Source organism: Schistocerca nitens, chromosome 1 (genome assembly GCF_023898315.1).
Source record: "Schistocerca nitens isolate TAMUIC-IGC-003100 chromosome 1, iqSchNite1.1, whole genome shotgun sequence".
Lineage (NCBI taxonomy): Eukaryota > Metazoa > Arthropoda > Insecta > Orthoptera > Acrididae > Schistocerca > Schistocerca nitens.
Window position 1 is genome coordinate 843,288,739 of NC_064614.1, and position 23,422 is coordinate 843,312,160.

The 23,422-nt window shown below is 38.7% G+C and overlaps 1 protein-coding gene across 1 annotated transcript in view; it reads left to right on the forward strand.

Moving 5' to 3' along the window:
• Positions 1-23,422, forward strand: part of LOC126263189 (ubiquitin carboxyl-terminal hydrolase 34) — a 524,696-nt gene that overhangs the window by 354,461 nt on the left and 146,813 nt on the right. Inside the window, exons 34-37 of the mRNA XM_049960250.1 lie at positions 5,567-5,868; positions 13,109-13,235; positions 18,083-18,270; positions 21,162-21,279. Coding sequence (XP_049816207.1) covers positions 5,567-5,868; positions 13,109-13,235; positions 18,083-18,270; positions 21,162-21,279 — 735 coding nt within the window. The remainder of the gene's footprint in view (positions 1-5,566; positions 5,869-13,108; positions 13,236-18,082; positions 18,271-21,161; positions 21,280-23,422) is intronic.

The window sequence follows — 23,422 nt, forward strand, 5'->3', positions numbered from 1 at the left end:
AAATGAGGCTAACAATTGTCTGACGAAGAAATTTCTTCATCAGTATCTCCTCTGTTTTTTTTATTCCAACCTTTGATCATAATATAAATTATTTTGGTGATGACCAGTTTCAGTCAGTAATGACCGTCTTCAGATTTGTTCTACACCATGTCCTAATGTGATAAAACTGTAATGGCATCGTCAAAACATTTATACACTCAGCAAAGCATCATCACGTAGAACTAAAATATGGTGTATAATAGGCAATGTTGTCCACAGAGTCATTTTGCAACTCAAAGGCTGGAATAAAAAAAAACATTTGATAGTATTGGATCACTATTCATATTCGCCACTATGTCGCAGCTGGTGACAAGAGAAAATGACGTGGTAGATCACATCAAGCCAGTGAGAAGGCTGATGACTTAGAAAAAGAAATATATTATAGAAACAACAGGCAATGTGCAGTATGAAAGAGTGGCAGTCTGGAGCAAGTTCCATCAAATTCTCAAAATCTAAGGATTCTTGGCAGCGAAATTACACGTTTTTGTACCGCAGATGTGGCAGTACTAAAAACCTTGAGTTCAAGGAAATGGCTGAGCTACTTTTCTTATGACTCTCTCTCTCTCTCTCTCTCTCTCTCTCTCTCTCTCTCTCTCTCTTTCATGTGTTCTGATTTGCCAACTGAGTTCCTTTTTCCAGCACTTGCATTTTGTAATATACAGTTGTTGAGTACTAAACCATATGGAATGCAAAGACTCATAGTTTGGTATCCCTTGTCACTTCCACCGCTGCACCTGACATGAGAGACCTCTCACTGTTCTTGGCTGAAGTAAAATACTGTCGGGTTCTCAATTTTATATAACCTAACCTCAATTATTATACTGTAATTGGAAGTATTGCAAACTTTCCTATTATAATGTTAAACAGTCAGATTTTGTCCACATGAACAGAACATGGTCATTATCCTCTCTTGAAATATGACCATTTTCACTGATTCATGTACCCATAGTATGGTACTTCATGTAGAGCAGAAAGAATATTTTAAGATTTTTTGCTTATAAATACCAACATATGAGATGCGATCAGACAGTAAAGGGAATTTTTGTTGTTCTTAAAGAGTCTTTATTTATTCATCAACATCAACTTTGTCTCCTTCAAATTAATCCGCTCAGATATAATACACTTGTGTCAGCACTTTTTCCCAATCTTGGAAGAACTTCTTTAATCCAGTTTTCATTAAACTCTTCAGCTCCTTCAGTGATTCTGTTTTTATCTCATTAATAGTAGCAATACGTCGTCCTTACATGGTTCTCTTCAGCTTCAGGAATAGGAAGAAGTCTCAGGGGGCCATGTCTGCTGAATACAGTGGCTGAAACAACATAACAGTTTTGTTTTTCGCTAAAAATCATGAACAAGCATTGAGATATGAGTGGGAGAATTATCATGATGCAATTTCCATGAAAAGTTTTGCCACAGTTCTGGTTGTTTTCTCTGGATTGCTTCAACAAACAGAACATAACCTCTAGGTAGTATTCCTTATTGAGCATATGACCATAAAGCAGGAACTCATGATGCACTACCACATAGTAATCAAAGAAAACAATGAACAGAACGTTTACACATGATTGAACTTGTCAAATTTTTTTTGATCTTGACTCTTCGGGCAGTTTCCAATGGGAAAATTGGGCTTTGGGTTTCAACATCATATGTGTATACCCATATTTTGTCACCTGTTATAACCTTCTTCAGAAGTTCTGGATTGTTGTCAACTTCATTCAGCAATTCCCGAGTGATGTCTACATCACATCGCTTGTGGTAGTAATTCAACAGGTTTGAAACAAGCTTTGTTGCTACACCTTTCATCACAAAAGATCTGAAAATATTGCTTGGAATGATCAAAGGATATGCTGATATCATCAGCAACTCTCTTATGGTTATTTGGCAGTTTTTCGAAACCAACAGAACCACTTTCTTTACTTCTTCCACACTGCCATTAATAACTTACATGCTAGGGCATCTAGGGTGGTGGTCATCATTGTCATCATTGTCTTCAACATCTTCTCGGCTCTCTTTGAAGTATTTGTACCACTTGTAAACTCTTATCTTACTCATAGTAGATTCGTCAAAAGCCACATTCAACATTTCAAATGTAGTGCTCCACTTTATTCCATTTTTCAAGAAAAGTTTAATGCAGATTCTTTGATCCATCTTTTTCGACCATAAGAATTTGCCAAGCACTCGAAAACACGTATAACCTTTTCAATTCTTACTAATAAACTGAATATTAAAAACAACTGAAAATGCAGACATACCTCAGGAACATGCAACAAGACAAACAAAAAAATACTGAAAATTGTATGTATAAAGAAATTAAAAAATTCCATTTATTTTTTGATTACACTTTGTGTCTCATTAAACCTAAAAATGTTAATTTGTTTTGAAACTGTAATCATTTTGATAGTTTATATAGGCTTTCATGATAGAGGTAAATGAAATAAATTACAAGGTTAACCTTTATTGAAGAGAGAACCTCCTGCATTCTTCCACAATCTCGGAAGCATCTCTTTTATGTGTGTGTTTCTTTTATTTTTTTATTTTATTTTTTCTCCAGGCAAGTAGGGACCTCTCAAAAATGGAAGAAATGATGAAGATATAAATTATTGAAAGGAGCATTTAGCGTACTGGCAGTTCAGGATAGAGAACAGTGATTAAAAGTGTTAAAATTCAATAAAACAGCTCTGACCACGATAAATGTTTATTTGGTAACCAGTTTCAATCTATAATTTAGATTATCTTCAGGCTTGAAGCACTGCAGTACAATAGTAATACATATGCAGAGGGAGTTCTGTACAAAGAGATGGTAATATGGCTAAAAAAAATTTCAAATGAAAGCTACAATAATAACAGCTATGGCCTTGCCACAGTGGTACCACCAGTTCCCGTCAGATCACCCAAGTTCAGCGCTATCGGGCTGGACTAGTACTTGGGTGGGTGACCATCCGGTCTGCCGAGTGCTGTTGGCAATTGGGGTGCACTCAGCCCTTGTGAGGCAAACTGAGGAGCTACTTGATTGAGAGATAGTGGCTCCGGCCACAGAAATGACATATGGCAGGGAGAGCGGTATGCTGACCACATGCTCCTCTTTATCCACACCTGTTGGCTGAGGATGATATGGCGGCCGGTTGGTACTGTTTGGCCTTCATGGCCTATTCATGTGGAGTTTAGTTGTTGTTGTTGTTTTTTTTTACAATAATAACAATTTTATACCTATGATGGTGGTTGGTGGAGGCAGACAGAGCAATATCTGAAAGAGCACGAACATCAACTGCTGAATAAGGCAACATTAACCAAGAATATATACTGTAAGCTCCACTAGTTTCATACAGCATTATATCATTGACAGTATTACCATAGCAATAGCTTGCCAGAATTGGTAGTTAACACTGCAGAGTTAGCATTAATGAAATATTTCATATAATATAATAAATAGTACATTGTTCTTATAAATAAATTCTGTGTAAAATAACACTCCAAAAAATATAAATTTATCACCACACAAACTGGTGACAGAAAATCGTGTAAATAAAAGAAACTCAATTGGTATATCTAAAATATGCATCAGTTAAATCAGTAAAGTTTGTCAAACCATGTACCATTCATATTAAAATTATTAAAATCCTAAAATTTTACCCTCAACTTCATCTTTCTGGGACTCAGTAATGAAAGAAGCAATTGAAATTTGGTTGGCGACTAATTTAATTAATAGAGATATTGGCTTCAGCTTGGACAAAGCATGGAGTCGGGCAATTTCTGTAATTAAATCACAAAGACGTCGCAACGGTACAGCTCTCAGTGACACATCAATATCGCCATTTGGATTGACTGCGCAGCCATAGATTTAATTTCCATGCATATGTTACACCTCTTTGCTGCCTATCAACGTCACTGGCGCCTTGTGTATCTTTGGCCGCATACACAGTGGTTCGGTCCTCGAGTTTAAAAGGACGGAGCAACTGCTGGAGCGTTAGTCACCTCGGCTCACTCTGAAGATGGCTGGGCGTATTTAGTCGAAATATTAGAAGCAGGAGAAACTGAATTTATGCGGCTGCATGCCCAAAATTTTATGGAACAGTCTTTACGCCGCAAAAACATGAAGGTCCACTTCTTGAAAAGTTCTTGACCAATTTACTTTAAACTTTTACATGATACTCAAATAGACATCGAGACTGACATAGGCTACATATTTTTAAAACAGTACTAACCGACTGCGGTGTCATCTTCAGCCAATATGCATCACTGGATGTGGATATAGAGGGGCAATTGGTCAACATGGCTTTCTCCTGGCCATTGTCAGTTTTCGTAACTGGACCAGTTACTTGTCAATCAAGTAGCTCATCAATTGGGTTTACGAGGGCTGAGTGCACCCTGCTTGGCAACAGCACTCAGCAGGCCTGGACAGTCACCCATCCGAGTGCTAGCCAACCCAGCAGCACTTAACTTCGGTAATCTGACAGGAAACGGTGGTACTGCTACGCCAAGACCATTGGCAACAATGTACAGATTTCCTGTTGAAACCGAATTCAAGAAAGAAAATCTTTGGTGTGCTCAGCTGTGAAATTGTGCAGTTTTGTAATCTGTAATTTCGTTTTCTTCTTCTCAGTTGCTTTTCACAGAAAACATAGACATTTTGTGTATGGCTTATTGACTTGTGATTCAAATAGCACTATGGAATACATACTTGGAATAACAATGAAGGAGACTCAAGTTGAGAGGGAGGAGGGAAGACAGGATGGAAAGAGAGGAAGGGGCATGAAATGGTGTAGCGAGGGGGAAAGAGGAGATGGACAAAGAGACATGGGAGAAAGAGATGAAGAGAGAAGGGGAAGGAGAAGATAGATGGAGAGACAGAGGTTGGGGGGGGGGGGGGGGTGGAGAAGTAAATTAGGATGTATTTCCACTTTCCACATATACTTAGGCAATTGCGAAGCTATGCTGATTTAGTAAGTATTGTATATTACCTATCTGTCCATATGACAGACATTTAAGTTTCTGAGAAGTTTGAACTTCTAGCACCATTTTAAATTGTTGGATGCTTTTTGTAGGTCAACAGATCCTATGAACATGTATTGACTTTTGATTTTTCTGAAGTCCTGCTTTCCTTATTAAGCGCAACACTACAACTGCCTGTCTTGTGCCTTCGCCTTTCCTAAAGTCAAACTGATCATCACCCAACAGATTCTCAGTTTTTTGTTCCATTCTTTTGTATGTTAGAAAAATAAACTTGTAGTTGCATATATCCAGGACATTAAATTGAGCATTGTTGTATTTGGATTTGTTTGGGTTTCAGAAGTTAGGTTGGGATTTCAGGTTTTGCTAACATATGGGAGAAAGGAAATGGACATGTAAGTGGCACCTTGTACCTGATATACTGGGTTTTAATTAATTAGGGAGATACATTCTGTGAAATCTATTTCTATCTATTCAGTACCATGAAAATTCGTCGTGTCCTATATTTCTAGTATCAGCCACACTGTTGAACCATGTATAATCTGCAACTGTTTCTTTTTGTTTTCCCCTCAATTTTTAGAGCAAGACATATGACTCAGTAACAGATAAATTCATGGACTTCAGCTTTGAAAAAACAAATAGCGCATATATGCTGTTCTATGAATGGGTAAGCCGCGATGGAGAGCAGCGGGGCTCAAAGGAAGAACCAGAGGCAGATGCTCTCACAGTACCGCAAGCAGCCACTGCTGCCTCACCACCTGCTGCTTCCAAAGCACAGCAACAACCCACATTTGAACTTAGCAAAGAGCTTGAAGACTGGATCTGGCAAGATAACATGCACTTTCTTCAGGATAAGAACATCTTTGAACATACATACTTCAAGTAAGTACTAAGAAAAGAGATTGCTTGATTATTTTTAAAACTGACATAACAATTTGATCTTAAAATAATTATAATAATAATTAAAGATGGGGAAGAATAACATTGACATGTTTTTCATAGACACTGTAAGGCTGCATTTACATCTCTGCACATCACACCTAGTTTCCTTGGGCCTATACTTGCCCCACATGCAAGTAGAGGCACGCATGTAGGTGCACGCCTCTTTCTCAAGTGCATATGAGCATTTCCATTCACTCTTAGGGAGAACCAAATACGCCACTGTAGTGAACCAGCTGCAGGTACAGGTTCATTGTGCAAGTGTAGCTGACAAGTAGGCAGTGGGTTTGTTTTTCAGAGCCAGCCACATTACTGGCAATGTGCACTAGTGCAACTGGAGCATAAACATGATGTCTAAAGGCTGGCAGAGGACCACCTAACATTACTTACAGGGCTTACTGGGAAGAACAAAACATTTGCTAAATTCTTAACATGCTAGTATGTGTGCTTTATTTATATCGCAAAATTTGAAATTGTAATGATGAATTCTAAGTATGAGAACAATTTTAATCTGAAGAAAAAGATAACAGTGATCAAGTCAGCATGCTTGCAAATTACTCCATTTAAATTTTTTGAATGTATATTTTTGCATCTTGTATAGACCTCATCTGTTATTCAGACTAGCCGTTTGATTAGCGTTCTTCTATTACACCACATTTCTAAAGCTTCTATTCTCTTCTTGTCTGAACTGCTTGTCATTCATGTTTCATTTCCATATAGGCTCCATTCCAAACAAATAGCTTTAGAAAAATTTTCTTAAAATTTGAATTTATATTAGATATTAGCAAATACTTTTTTTTTTAATTACGGAAATGCTTTTTGTGCTATTACCAGCCTGCATTTTATATCCCCTATACTTCAACAATCTTCAGTTATTTTGCTGTCCAAATAGCGAACCTCATCTACTGTTTTTAGTGTTTTATTTCCTAATATAATTCCCTCCGTATGGCCTGACTTCTTTTGGCTGCATTCTATTACCCATCTTTTAATTTTCTGATGTTCATCTTATAACCTCTTTTTCAAATCAGTATCCATACCATTGATATATTGATGAGAAAAATATCAGCTGCACATTGTAAATATACTGCCAGTTTTAGAGGTGTATATTTAAGTATTGATTTATTATTAGATATTCTGTATGTCAACAAGCTAGCTGCATCCTGATCCCCCTTACAGCAAGAATTGAAAGGAAAATGGTGCACTTTCTGCTTGATAATAACCACTTTGCTAACAATGGTAACTGCATGTAAGTGGCACAATAAAAGGTGTCCAATGGACCGATCATTCAATTTTGTCGCATAACGGATTTGTCTGGAACAGTTCATGCCAACTTCCCTGTTCTTTCTATTCTACAAACACCAGAGACCTAGCAGTTGTAGCATCAGTATTGTCTGATGAAGTTAAATTTTGCAATTTTTGTTGGTAGTGCCGAGTGTCAATTATATCAGCATTACCCCTCACACGCCTCTGCCCCCAGCAATATCAATATTGTCATTTAGATTTTTGTTCATCTTTTTTCAGCAACTTTTTTGAAAGATGCCGATGTGAAGAAATGGCACACTAGTTTCATTAAAAATTGTTTCTTAATGCAACTGGTGTGCTATTTCTCCATATCAGAAGTCTTTTTATTCCATTCACACTGCCAGCCCCCCCCCCCTCCCCCCATTGCAGTTGGACTATTTCTTTGTGCCATCTACACTTGCTTCACACAAAGAGGAGAACTAGATGTGATGAAAGCCCAATACGTAGTAAGACTCCTTCACACACAGAAAATAAAATAATGTTCTATTACATTTTCAAAAGCACAATTTTATATACAGGATGTATCAAAAAGAATCATCCGATTTAAAAAATCATAACTATTATGTTATTTGAGAAACACTATGTGATCGAAAGTATCCAGACACCCCAAAAAACATACATTTTTCATATTAGGTGCATTGTGCTGCCACCTACTCCCAGGTACTCCATAGCATACACCTCAGTAGTCATTAGACATCCTGAGAGAGCAGAATGGGGCCCTCCGCGGAACTCACGGACTTCAAATGTGGTCAGGTGATTGGGTGTCACTTGTGTTGTAAGTCTGTATGTGAGACTTCCATCATACTCCTAAATATCCTGAGGTTCACTGCTTCCGATGTGATAGTGAAGTGGAAACATGAAGGGGCATGTACAACACAAAAGTGTACAGGCCGACCTCATCTGTTGACTGACAGAGACCACCGACAGGTGAAGAGGGTCGTAATGTGTAATAGGCATCACACAGTAATTCCAAAGTGCGTCAGGACCCGCTGCAAGTACTATGATAGTTGCCAGGGGGGGGGGGGGGGGGCCTTGGATTTCATGGTCGAGCGGCTGCTCATAAGCCACACGTCACGCCGGTAAATGTCAAATGACGCCTCGCTTGGTGTAAGGAGCATAATGTTTTTGTAAAGGCAAATTGCCGGGCCATCCCCAAGTGCCTGGCACAGATGTCGAACACGTCCGCCATAGCTTGGTGTCTGCAGAAGTCTGTTCTCTGTGCAGTTCGACAGCTGAATGTACCCCCGATGTCCATCTGGCGTGTGTTGCATGAACTTTTACACATGAAACCATAAAAAATTTAGCTACTACAAGCTCTTCGTCTAGGTGACAAACAACAATGTGTGGAGTTCTGTAATTTCATTCTTGGCAAGATGGAGGATGACAGTTTTCTTCCACACTTAATGGGAGGTGACGATGCAACATTTCATTTAAATGGAAAGGTGAACCGCCATAATGTGAGAATATGGGGTATGGAACAACCACACGAAGTTGTATAACAAGAGAGGGACTCTCCAAAATTTAATGTGTTTAGTGCAGTTTCATGGGAAAAGGTGTATGGTTCTTTCTTTCTTTGCCGAGAACACTGTTGCAGGAAGCGAATATCTCGATATGCTTCAGAACTTTTTTTTTCCCCACAGTTTCAGACTGATTCGAATGACTTCATTTACCAGCAGGATGGGGCACTGCCACACTGGCATATGGAAGTGCGAGAATTTTTAAATCAAAGGATGACTGAATGATGGATTGGTTGCACTGTGCCAAATGATTCAGCTTTACATTATTGGCCTCCAAGGTCACCGGACCTGACTGTATGTGATTATTTCTTGGGGGGGTTTATGAAATACTCTGTTTATGAACACAGTGAATGAACTGAGACACCACATAACAGCAACTGTGGAAGCTGTAACTCAAGACATGCTCCTTGCAGTGTGGGAACAATTTGAATACTGCATTGACATATGCCGTGCATATTGAACACCTATAAAAAGGTATTGGGGGGGGGGGGTGCCAAATTGGATGGTTCTTTTTGATACACCCCGTATTTACCAAAGTATCGATACATCAGGGGAAAAGTACCACTGATCTATATCGATATTTTCTGGAAAAAATATCAATATGTCGATATTTTATCAACAGCCTTATTTCCAAGTCCTTTGTTCTCTCTGACAGAATTGCAATAATGTTAGCAAACTTCAGAGGTTTTGTTTCATCTCGCTCGACTTGAATTCTCTTTCCAGGCTTTCCCTTGGTTTCCTTTACTGCTTGCTCAGCTATCAGGGATAAGTAACAGCTCTGTCTCATTCCATTCTCAACCACTATTTCCCTTCATGTGCTTCAATTGTTATAACTGCAGTCGGTCTCTGCACAAATCATAGATAACTTTTTGCCCTCTGTATGTTATCCCTGCTACCTTCGAGTGTATTTCAGTCAACATTGACAAAAGCTTTCTCTAAATGTACAAACAGTATAAAATAGGTTTGTCCTTGAATCTATTTTCTAAGATAAATTGTAGACTCAGTATTGCCTCCTGTGTCCCTACATTTCTCCAGAACTCAAACTAATCTTTCCCGAGATCGGCTTCTACCAGTCTCTTCAGTCTTCTGTAAATAATTCATGTCAGTATTTTGTAAGCATAATTTATTAAACTGGTACTTTAGTAATATTCACACTCTTCTGTACCTGCATTATTTGGAACTGGAATCATTACATTCTTCTTGAAGTCTAGATGTATTTTACTGTCTCATACATGTTGCACACTACACGGAAAAGTTTTGTCATGGCTGGTTCTCCCAGGGATCTCAAAAATTGTGGTGGAATGTCATCTACTCCAGGGGCCTCATTTCAAGTTAGTTCTTTCAGTAGTCTTGATGATATCTTCCCACGCACCTTCATCTATCTATTCTTCCCTTTCTATAATATTACCTTCAGGCTCATACCCTTTGCATAACCCTTGTGTATATTCCTTCACCCCTCAGCATTCCCTTCTGTGCTTAGTGCTTGTTTGCCGTCAGAGCTCTTTATATTCATACAGCTGCTTCTCTTGTTTCCAGAGATCTCCTTAATTTTCCTGTAGGCAGCATCTATCTTTCTAGTAGTTGTGCGTGGCTCTGCAGCCTTGCATTTGTCGTGTAATCATTCCTGTTTCACCATTTTGCACCTTCTGTCAATCTCATTTTTTAGACGTTTGTATTCATTTTCACCTGCTTTATTTCTCATCTCATGGGTTAAATTCAGTATTTCCTGATTTTTCCAAGGATATCTACTAGGTCTATGTGATCCTTTGCTACCTTCACTATGTTATTTCTCAAAGCCACACAATCATCTTCTATTGTAATCCTTTTGCTTGTTTCACTCCAGAATTGCCAAATGTTCTGTCTGAAACTTTCAATGACCTCTTGTTCATTCAGTTTATCCAAGTCCCATCTTACAAAATTGTTACTTTTTGCAGTTTCTTCAGTTTTAATCTGTAGTTCATAACCAATAATTTATGGTCCGCATACACATCTGTCCTTCAAAATACCTTGCTCTTTAAAATTTGATTTTGAGATCTGTGTCTCAAATGTCTCCAGCAATACCACATTACGAAGACTCCTAATTGTTTCATTTCTGTCATAATCAGTTGTTTCATACTCGTTTTGAGATTTGGCCCAAACATATCTTTTCATATTGTTTTTGTAGGAAGTTTTTTCCCTTGTACAATCGTTACTATTATGCCTTTCTTGCATCTTCCTTCTGCTTCTATTCTACTTCAGATATAGCAAGATTTGCCTCTCTCTTCAAGAGTCTCTTGACCTAATTTACAGTTAGGCACCCAGCTTGTCCATATTTTCCTGTTATATATTTTCATCAGCTGTGTGTCATTGTAATTTAATATTGTTAACTCATAACACCTGTAGGAATAGATAACAAAAGACTCTCATTTTTAAGATGGAAACCAGATCATAAGAACAGAGAATTTTGACATTTGTCTCTTGAGTGATATTTCATCTGTGGTATTACATCATGTTCTATTACAGTCTTTCAGGCTTTTGAAAACTGTCTTCATCCTCAATGTAGCTTCCACCTATAACCGTATACATGATGGTAAAGCTACATCCTGTGCTGGCCAGCTTGTCAGTATTGAATGTGCCAGGGATATTGAGTGCACTAGTGGTCTGAACTGTTTGTCTACATAGCTTGTGCCAAAAATGCTTTAAACCTGGGTACCCTGAGACTCAAATTATCTCTTACCTGTGAAAGTATCTTAATGCCACAATTTTTATGTATGTCCTATTAGACTTAGCATTGAAGTACAGAATGGCATTAGTCTGATGCTGCACAGCCATCTAAATGTAAGTCATAATTCTTTGATTCCCATTGACCATTTGTTGTATGCTTAAACTGTGTACTGTAAAAGACGCTCTAAGAGAAAAAAAAGTCCTTACGCAAGTGCTTGTATTCTAGTTAACAGGAACAGTATTGCTGGAAGAAACTGCTATTCCCCATTCTGCCGAAAGTTTAGTACCAAATGTAATAGTGCATAACATCATGATATCTTATTTTGCTATTGGAGGGAATGATTTGTACTTCAATTTGATTTAGTAGGACAGATAGTACAAATTCCACCCAATAGGTCACAGGCGAGCGCATGCAGCTCGCCATGCAGACCTATTGCACCATGTTTGCTCCGTGTTCTGTCGGTGCAAACAGCCTTCCTCACTGATCAAATAAGATATTTAAAATAACTTAAGTGATGTTTCAAGGGATGTGTTTACTCATTATTTACATGTACGATGAAGTTATTGTGTTCACGGATGAACTGAGTCTATTTGAAAGGCAGCTTGGGAAAGCAACCTGTACTATCTTTTGTCACTACAGTGTGTCCAACCACAGAAATTGTGCTTTTTTAACAAGACATGCTATCACGTTATCACAGTTTTGAGACAAGAATTCAGAACTTAAGGAGTCTAGAAAATGAATTGAAATTATTTATCACACCATTTTCTGTCACACCAGATACCATATCTTCAAAATTTCTATTACAATCTACTAATTTACAAAACTGCATTCTGTTCAAGGAGAGTTATTAAGCAGGAATAATTTGTTATTGTGGTATTTTGAAGTGCTTTTTCCAAGCTTCCCAGAAATAAACCTGACATCAAATCTGCAGATCAACATATTGCAACAGCTTCTTCCTGTCATGAGAAGGATAAAAACTACAGAAAGATTGCAGATTCACATCCAGTACTGAAGAATTGTGTGTGTCATATGGAAAAATGGGGTCTGACACACAATATTGCATCAGCTGCGAATAAAAAGATGTCATGTTCCATAAATGTTACAAAATGTTAGTAGATTAACAGACTATTCAAACACATCTCATAGTGATTATACTTTATTAGTTGTGGTCAAAAACCAGTAGCTGGCATTGTTGTGTGGAAAGTATTGACTACCACACTTAACCTGTTTGCCTTTTCCTTTCCACTTCTGACTGCAGGCACCTGGCTGCCCATGGGTAATACTCAAACTGGAAGAGCCTGGACTGGAATAGAAACAGTTACTAGAATCAGGAGCACTGCATCCTTAGAGAAGTAATTTGAGATTTAACAGCAGCTACACTTCTGATGATAAACATGGAGATAGCTCCTAAAATCTTCAGATTTTATAAGTAAAAGATCCGGGCTAAAGCGGATTATATTATCCCATCGAAAATGTGTGTTCCGCTCCCTTTTTTCCTCCAAGTGTGCTTTTGTGTGTGTGTGTGTGTGTGTAGGAAGTAACACTTGACATCCACTGATGTGCCATGTGGCTAGAAAGATTAGTGACTTGTTTCACACACACAAATTTTGATTGATACTATGTGTAATACAGATGCTAAATGTGTATTGTTGTTTTCCAGCTTTATGTGGCAAGTATGTGGATACATTCCTCAGACACTCATCAGCCTGCAGTCCGATATAACGGAAATGGCTGCTCAATTGTCCACGTCATTTTTTGTGGAGACATTTATCCATGCTAAAGAAAAGGTAAATAGAAACTGACATGTTTATGTTGTTTTGCTCCTAAACTTAATTTTTTGGTGAACACTTACCAGTATTAAAAATTGGACACACAAACTGTACACAGATAATTAAATAATAATGATCTACCAGTGATTAAAAAGGAACAGTTAGTTTAAGATTGATTGAACATAATAATTCAGAACAATGCTAGGGACTTTACCAAAACCTTCAAAAGTAACTTAAAGAAATACTCTTCTCCTAGTCTATTTTTCACGGACCCAAAAACGCAGAAAACTGCATACAATAGCATAGAGAACTGTAGAATACTTGCTGAATATTTTGAAGAACTACATAACTGTTATCCACCGAAAGAAAAATTTAATTCAAATATTGTAAACCCAACACCACCAGACTCCAAGCCGCCAACCACAGAAGAAATAAAAGAAATCATAAAAGAGCTTAAAAATAATAAAGCCCCTGGAGAGGATAATATAGTTGCTGAACTATGGAAGTACTCTAGTGACAACATGATACAGTGTCTATCAGAAATACTAAAAGAAATCTGGACAACACACAGATTACCACCAGACTAGACATCTGCATTAATACATCCACTACATAAAAAAGGGAAGAAAACAGATCCTGGCAATTATAGGGGAATCTCCCTCTTACCAGTGACCTATAAGATCTTGTCTAAGGCGCTTTTAAAAAGAGCAGAAGAGATACTTGACAAACAGCTAGGAGAGTATCAGGCTGGATTTAGGAAGGGAAGGTCATGTGCAGAACAAATACTAAATTTAAAGAACATAATAGAAATGAGGAAAATCAGGAACTTAAAATATGTAATTACTTTTGTGGATTTTAAAAAAGCTTATGATTCAATTGACAGAAATACACTGCTTGATATCTTAAAAGAATTGGGACTCGATGCTAAAACAACTGCAATAATTAAAGGTACTTTGACAAATACAAAATCGAAAGTAAAATTTAGGGGAGAGCTCTCAAAATCGTTTGAAATAAAGTCAGGTGTTCGACAGGGAGATGGTCTGTCACCTCTGCTTTTCAATTGTGTCTTGGAGAAGGTAGTTCGAGAATGGAGGAAGGCCATCAATACTAAAGGGATTCAACTAGGGAGAAATCCAAACAAGATCACTGTTGACTGTTTAGCCTTCGCAGATGACATGGCATTGATTACAGATTCAGTAGACAATGCCCAAGAACAAATAAGAGAACTACAAAAACAAGCAGCCAAAGTAGGACTACAAATAGCCTATGAAAAAACAAAGTTTATGACAAACATCTGTGATGCTCCTCAAAATATTGCAGTTGACAACAACACAATACACAAAACAGATTCCTTTAAATACCTAGGAGAGTGGATTACATACAATGCCAAAGAAAAGATAGCTATAGAAACTAGAGTGCACAAAATGGAAAGAGTGTTTCATGTGACCAAAAACGTTTATAATAAAAAATCCTTGTCCTGGAACACGAAATTAAGACACTACCAAAGAGTGGCCAGACCTGAAGCTCTCTATGCGGCAGAAACACTTAAACTAACAAGAAATGGAGATCTTGAGAAACTAGAGAAGGTCGAAAGAAGAATTTTAAGGAAAATACTGGGAGCTAAAAGAAACAATAATGCTGAATACAGGTTAAGACCAAACAGAGAGCTATATCTGAAAACGGAGAAACTAACTGATGTAATGAGGAAGAGGAGACTACAGTTTTTTGGACATATATTCAGAATGGATAACAACAGACTAACCAAGCGGATATTCACATTACTCAATAGCTACAAATCCAAGCCAGCATGGTTCATAGAGACTGAAAAGGACATTGAAAATGCTGGAGTTACAATAGACACAATAGAAAACAGAACACATTTCAGAAAGGCAGTTCAAAAGGCAGAATTTCAGGAGAGAAAGAAAATAACTAGACGAAAGTGGACTCAAGAAGAAAGGGAACAACACTCTAAAAGGATGAAGGAAATTTGGAAACTGAAGAAATCTAATACAATGAAGAGCAGCCAAAGTTGATTCATCGTACCCTCCAAATGGGTTATTCGGGGAGGGGGGGGGGGAGGAAAAAAAACATTCAGAACAGCTACCATCAGTATATTGGTAATTAGTTTCCATGTCAGATTCCACAGACAATATTTAGGAAAGTTAAGATAATTAAGGTGCTGTAGGTACAGGAGAATCCCACAGTTATCCATTATTTGCAACTAAAATATGGACAACTGAAACCATGTCTATTGACCACAGAAGAATATTAATTATAACCATTTCTAAAAATAGTGACATCCGATTGTTGCAACTATCATGGACTTACACTGCTCTCAGTTGATGGTAAAATCCTCACTAAAATTTTGTCTAGTCGCTTGATACCCCTAGGGCTGAAAAATCTTTACCTGTAGAACAGTGCTGTTTTATACTCAACCAAGGAACAGCCATCATGATCTTCGGTGTTAGATTAATGCAGATAACAAAACTGTCCATTGTATATGATCTTTATAGATTTTGTGAGGATCTTTGGCTGAGTAAAGTGAGATTTACTCTAGAGAATAGTAGGATCCCATTTTGGCCAACTAAAGATGAGCTAAAGGTCTTTCTGAATGTATATATGTATTTTGAGGGAACTATATGCTCAATCTTTGCAGATTTTGTGACACAGATACAGAGTTGTGATTGTCATTTAGGATTTGAATAACCTGTTGTTTTAAGGTAATTTTTTATTTGCTGAATGAAATTGGTTTTAATACTATGAGGGTCATTCAGTAATTAACCCTTTAACTGCTCTGGACGTGTTAACGCGCACGCTTTTGTACCTGTCCCTGTGTGCTCTGTACATGTTTACGCGTGCTGCCAATCCTTCTACCTGGTACTCTGAACGTTTCTACACATACACACATTTAGAGTACCAGTTAGAAGGACTGGTGTCGCGCGTAAACATGTTCAGAGTACACAGGAACCGGTAGAAAGGCGCATGCATTAACATGTCCAGAGCAGTTAAAGGGTTAAAGATAAAAATTGATCTGGAGAAAAAAGGGGTTCATTTTTACAAAACATTACTTTTTCTCCTTTTCAACACAATCTCCTTGAACATTTATGCACTTGTTCCAACAGGCTACAGGCCTTTTTATTCCGGCTGCAAAGAACTGTTTATCTTGATGCTTGAACCAATTTCCCACAAACTTTTTCACATCCTCGTTGTCCTGGAAGCTCTTCCCACGTAATGCCTCCTTCAGTGTACCAAACAAATAGAAATCACTAGGTGCTAAATCAGGACTGTAAGGGGATGAGCCAGTACTTTCCAGCCCATTTTGTGTATGGTTTCATGGGTTAGTTGAGCAATATGAAGACATGCGTTGTCTTGCTGGTGAATCACACCTCTCCTCTGAGATCCACAACATCTCTCTCTCTTATGGCTGCCTTCACCTTGTTCAAAAGCAAATCCGAGTAGTATTGGCTGCTCATTGTGCGCTGCTCTTAGAAATAATCACAAAAAACTGGACCTTCAGCTTCCCAAAACACCATCAACATCACTTTTCCCGCTGATACTTGGGTTTTGAATTTTTTCTTGACAGGTGAGCTGGTGTGCTTCCACTCCATGCTTTGTCTTTTTGATTCTGGCCCATAATAGTGAACCCAAGTTTCATCACAAGTTAAAATTTTGTTGCAGAAGTGCTCACCTTCTCTTTCATAATGTTCCTTTAGCTCTGTGCTCACTCTCAACCTCGTTTCCTTTTGTAGCCACGTCAACTCCTTTGGACCCATCTTGCACATGTTTTGCGGTACTTCATCTTGTTACAGATAATGTTATGAACTGTACCAGTACTTACTTGAACCTTATCAACTATCATTTCCACAGTCACACGTTGGTTGACGTGAATAATGTCATTAATTCGACTTTCAAGTCAGTTGAAACTGCAACTGGTCGGCCAGAATGGTTTCGTCAGTTACTGAGTCACGACCATTTTTTGACTGCTCTACACACTTGTAAAAATTTGCATGATTCATACAACCTTCACCATAAACTTAAGATATTCTGCAGTATATATTCACTGGTTTCTTGCCTTCAGCAAGTAAAAAATGAATAACAGAACGTTGTTCAAGTAATGTGGATGTTTCAAGCTGACTCGACATCTTGAAATGTATTTTAGATGTTATAAACAATCCCAGTGATGCCAACTTACAGCCATAAAAGTACCAAACTTGCCCTACTAACAGTTTTTTCCCCAGACCAATTTGTCTCTTTAATTATTAAATGACCCTCCTATGTCTTTGCATGGAAGTAGGTGAGATACTGCTGATTTTAAATCTCTATACTGAATGTGTTGGAAACAAACTTTAATCCTTGTGTAGAAATATTTAATTTACACACATAATTAGCCCATATGTTCATTTGTGTGTGTTTGATGACTAGAGAATAATTTGTGTAAAGTCATAGTGGGAAGATTATATGAATCAGATAAATATACACATACACAAATGCAACTGTATATTGATACCTCCGCTATTTCTTTGTCCTTATATATTTATGTATGTTAATTGTGCTCATTTTTTCATCATTTTTTGGGACTGCATGTGGGATATTATTAAATCTTGTTCCAGTATTTTGGACAACAGCCTTTCAACCATTCTCGAGGTGAGTCACTTGCAAGATTTTTAAGGCACTTTACATTGTGGAAAAAAAGCACATACATTAGGGATAACAGAGATAATCTTACAAGCGACTCATCTTGAGAATTGCTAAAGGTTGTCAGCTGACGATATTTAATAATATCCCAGATCCATGCCTGAAAAATGATAGACTACTCAATCCACCAGGAAACTTTCAAGAAATACATGTGCCCTTTTTGTTTATAGCCAACGATGGTGCAGTGGGTGGAACTTTTAACAAAGCAGTTCAATGCATCACAAGCTGCTTGTGAATGGTTTCTTGGTCATATGGCAGAAAATGATTGGTGGCCTGTACAGATACTTATCAAATGCCCAAATCAGATTGTAAGGCAGATGTTTCAGCGACTATGTATACACGTTATACAAAGGTTAAGGTAATAACGAAAACAAATGTATTCATTCTTCTTCTTCTTCTTCTTCTTCTTCTTCTTCTCCCTCTCTCTCTCTCTCTCTCTCTCTCTCTCTCTCTCTCTCTCTGTGTGTGTGTGTGTGTGTGTGTGTGTGTGTGTGTGTGTGTGTGTGTGAGAGTGAGAGAGAGAGAGAGAGAGAGTAGGCTGAGGTATTTATTGTTTTTCCTCATTTGTACCACTACCAAATATGCTCTTTGTAAAAATGTGACAACTTGAGGTAGTGAAAGACCTGGTGGAGGGTGTGATTTAGCTTTTCCAGGCCATGTTGGCACTGGATGATTAGAGAAGCACTGGTCAGTGGATAATGTCAGAGGAACAGATGGAAAGGGATATTTGTTTGTGGATAAGCTGGATAGGATATTGTCTGTCAGTAAAGGTTCTGATACAGTATATTTTGAATATTCCTGCTTTCCACTGCATATGCAGTGTTCATGGAGAACAAAGCTATAAGGAATAGACTTTTTGACATGGAATGGGCCACAACTGTCAGAGTGGATGTACTGTTGGTGGTTAGCGCACTTGATACGAACAGATGCATTTATAGAGCCATCTGATAGATGGAGATCGACATCTAGGAAAGTGGTTTTATGAGTTGAGAAGGACAAGGTGAAGTGGATTTTTGAATAGGTGTTGACGTTTTGGAGGGGAGGAGTAAAAGCTGTCCTTGCTGTGAATCCAGACCATGAAATTTCTATCAGTGAGTTTGGATCAGACAGTTAATTAATAGGACAAGAAATACTCCTCTAGACGGCAACATCCTAAAGCAACTTATTTTTATAAGTAGCCATAGGATGGTGCTGTGCCAGTACCAATGATAATACCACAGATTTGCTTGTAGATCTGGCTTTCGAAAGTGAAATAATTGTGAGTCAGAAAGGTGGTTCACTGGTAATATTAGGAAAGAGGTTTTGGGTTGGTGTCAGGACGACGTTGGGAACCTCGCTATCTGTGGACACTGCAGTGGAAAGCAGAAATTCTCGAAATAAACCTATAACCTTACCAGAGCATTTACTGACTGACAATGTCCTATCCAGCTCATCCAAAACAAGTCTCCCATGCCATCTGCTCCTCTCACACAAGTAAACCTGTTAACCAGCCACCAGTCAGCATCCTTTGATGACCCATTGTCAGCCTGGTCTTGAAAAGCTCAACCACGTCTTCCACAAGGGCTTCGACTTCCTCACGTCATGCTCTGAAGCAAGAGATATCCTACCTAGAATCCTACCCACATGCCCCAAAGTAATGTTCAACTGCCCACCCAATGTACAGAATATCCCTGTCTATCCCTCTTCCAACCCTACTCCCAGTCCTGCACCCCCATGGGTCACTGCCTTGGGATTGGTCCAGATGCAAGAACTGTTGTATACAACCACCCATCACCTCCTACCCCAGTCCAATCACAGCCATTTCCTGCAAAATAAAAAGCAGGATCACTTGTGAAAGCAGCCCTGTTATATATCAGCTATGCTGCAGTTACTTTACAGCATTCTGTGTGGTCATGGCAAGTAACCAACCATCTAGTCACATGAACGGCCACTCTCAAACTGTGGTAAATCACGAACTTGACCCTCCAGTTTGCCCCACTTGCTGCACATCTCCACACAAATGGCTTCAACAGCAGCTTCACTACATGAACCATTTGGATACTCTCTTCCAGACCAAGTTTCTCTGAACTGCGCAGATGGGAATTGTATCTCCAACATCTCCTGCTCTTTCGCAATCCATCTGGCCTAAATCTCCACTAACCTGTTTACATTGCCTTACCTTAGGTTTTCTCTTCTCTATTCTATCCATACCACTCCTTCTGCATTCAGATCATGCACTGCCTTCTCTCACCATTCTTCATCTCCCCCCTCAAATCCAGGTATTCTCCCTCTCCCCCCCTTGCGACCACTCTCACCCCCTCCCTCCCCCTTCCACCCTCAGCATAACTTATTTTTTCAACCCCTCTCCCTTGTATCTCCTCCCTCTCTCCCTCTTCATCTTCACCTCTCTCTCCTTCTTCAGTCGGCTCTCCCCGTTAGAGGTTTGAGTCCTCCCTTGGGCATGGGTGTGTGTGTTGTCCTTAGTGTAAGTTAGTTTAAGTTAGATTAAGTAGTGTGTAGGCCTAGGGACCAATGACCTCAGCAGTTTGATCCCATAGGAACTTACAACCGCCACCACCATCACCACTGCCGCCACCACCACTGTCCTCCCCTCTACATTTTCCTACATCTCCTTCTGTTGCACTCTCTGAACTTCTTTCTCTTGTTGTGGGGCCGTGAATATATCTGTCAAGAAAACCTCTCTCTTTCCCACTTCCCCCTCCCCACCTCAACCAGCTCAGACAACCGCTTTCAGTAATTGAGTTTTAATGATCTTGCAGTGGCAACAGGAGTGTTTGTTTTGGTGTCTGTGTGTGAATGTGTGTACTGTTGTGAGAAAAAGAGCTAGTGCTCAAAAGCTAATGTGAATGCTGTTTTCTGTAATGTGCTACTGTGGCTCTACACATTGATCCTCTATAGGCGAGTGGTTGCCTTTCCTCTGTTCTATGTATTGTTCCATCCAGTAATTTCCATTATTTTTCTGTTATTCTCATACATTTTTTATCAAACCTGTACTCTGAGTAGTCCTTCACTGTACAAAATGTATTGCTTTTAACAGGTACTGTTTAACTGCTTTCTAAAATATGTTTGTTTATTTATTTAATAATATTTTTCATCTCTTTTGACAAAAATATTGTACAACTTTAATCATTGATAGTGACTTGTACAGTTAATTTGTTATATTTCTGTATAATAATTACACTTTATGCGATTTAAGTCTTTATGCAAAGCACAGATCGGTAACATTTCAAAAATTGTTTCTTTTGATAGGCCAAATCATGCTCCTTTGTATTTAAAGAGCGATGGTGATACAGAAGAAGAGCCAGATCCAAATAAAATTGGAAATCATTCTTGTGTTACACGTTTTGTAAGAATGCTGCTTTCATTGGTGAGTTCCTTGTCTTTGACTAATGACGTTTAAACATCACTGTTTCTAATCCCATTTGAAGTAAAAAATTTTGGGTAGGATAATAAAGTACAATTATTCATAAACATTCAGTTGTAAAGATAACAAAAGTATGTAATTCTTTTGTATCAGTTGTTTCTGTATAAAACATGTTAACAATGATGAATATGTTCAACGTTTCATTAAACTGATACATAAATATTTGTATGGTAATTTTGTGCAGTTGCTGCTGCAAACTGTTGCAGTCTGAGACAAACCCATTTCCATACAACAGAAAGACAGCCCAAGTTGCAAATTTTACTTTATTTATTTATTTGATGACTAGTTTCAGGCTGAGAACCATTTTCAGAGCGCCGTAACATACTCAAAAATAGTATTTCCAAAGAAGTTAAAACCTTGTCAGAAACGTGCAACGAATGGTTACAGTACATACAGATAGCCAATGAGGGTGCAGTGGGTTATCTATGCGTTGCAACTGCTCGTTGCACATTTTTGACATGGTTTTCACATCTTCGGAAAGACTATTGTTGACTATGTTACAATGATTTGAAAATGGGTCTCGGCCCGAAACTAGTCATCATAAAGTAAAATTTGCAACTTTTTCATTGTACTGTTTAATAGAAGTTGCTGACCCATAGCTAGTCCAGCATGCTGGAAGTTTGTAATTCTGATTATGAGTCTCTTTTCAAATAAGTAAGCAATTTTTGGGGTATAATTTGAACTCCCCCCCCCCTTCCCCCCCCCCCTCTCTCTCTCTCTCTCTCTCTCTCTCACACACACATACACACGCACACACACACCCTCTCACCCTCCCTCCCTCATAACTCACAGCCTTCTTCTCTTTGCCGTGGAAGAAAATGTAAATGCTGAGAATTAGTGTTGTCAATAAATCCTGAGAACTGGTGTTCTCAATACAATAAATATCCACCAGTTTGCTTTTGAGCTAAATTGTAGTAAGGAACTGAAGGAAGGAAAGGGGGGGGGGGGGGGTAGCTGAACTGGAAAGTTTATTCTGCAGTGTAATAAAATTGAATTGTAAATTTTTAATAAAAGCCAACTGTTTGTTATTGCTTTTGTATCACTATAACCATAAAGAAGCAATTGTGTGAATGAGGGGAGGCTATCAGTAAGGAGTATTTGTCTGCCGTGGAATGTGGAGTATAGGAATTTTTTTCATCGCAGAATTTTCATGCGTTTCTGGTACTAAACAGGTGGTTTAGTGTCTCTTGATTTTAATTCCCAAGTGTGATCGCAAACATTATAGGTTTATCAATTCCAAAGTAACTTAGATTTGTTTTGTTTCCATGCTGTTAATGGTAAAACATGCTATTTCATAAGGCTCTGTGGAGTTTTGGTGCCTACTGCAATGTAGATGGAACCAAATCCTTGCAAAATAATGCCAAAACTGTCCCCAGATTTTTCTCTGCTGCTTCTTATGTGTGAGGATCAATCAATCTGCAGATAAGTACCAGTTCAGTTACCCAGCACACAGTGTCTGTCACCAATTTCCTAGGTACCCCAGGCTCATCTTTTCACCAGCACAAGATAAACATGGCTACGGTATTCCTGACATCCCTCGACAATTCTCCAGAGGTCATCTCCTCCACACTCTTCTTGAACATTGCTACTTCCTGATTTGGAGCCACTTGCCAGATAGGGTGGAACCCGAAAGGAAACCGCCACAATGGGTGCTCTGTAGAGCAAACTGGACACTTTACAGTCAGCTGGCATAGTTTAAACATCATGTCAGTGTTGAGGGCTGGTGGCTCATATTACCAACATGATCCACAACGCCACTGAAGCATCCGTTCCACAGTCCACAGGACAATTAAAGTGGCAGCCTGTCTCTTGAAGGAGTGACGAATGCCCCTCTACAATCAGAGGTAGGTGTGCTGCTCAGTGTAGGTTCAAGTGTCGACTGACTGCAGAGAATCTTGCAACCTTTCAGGTGGTGATAGTGAAATGTCGACGGATTATTCGAGAGAGCAAGAAGAGGTAATGGTAGTGGTTGCTGAACACCATTAATCTTTCCACAAAGAGCTCTGTGGTATGGGAGACCATCAGGAGTATTTCTGGGAGAGTAGGGAGGTGTCCCATGGTTGCTGTAGTGTGGAACGGCACTCTC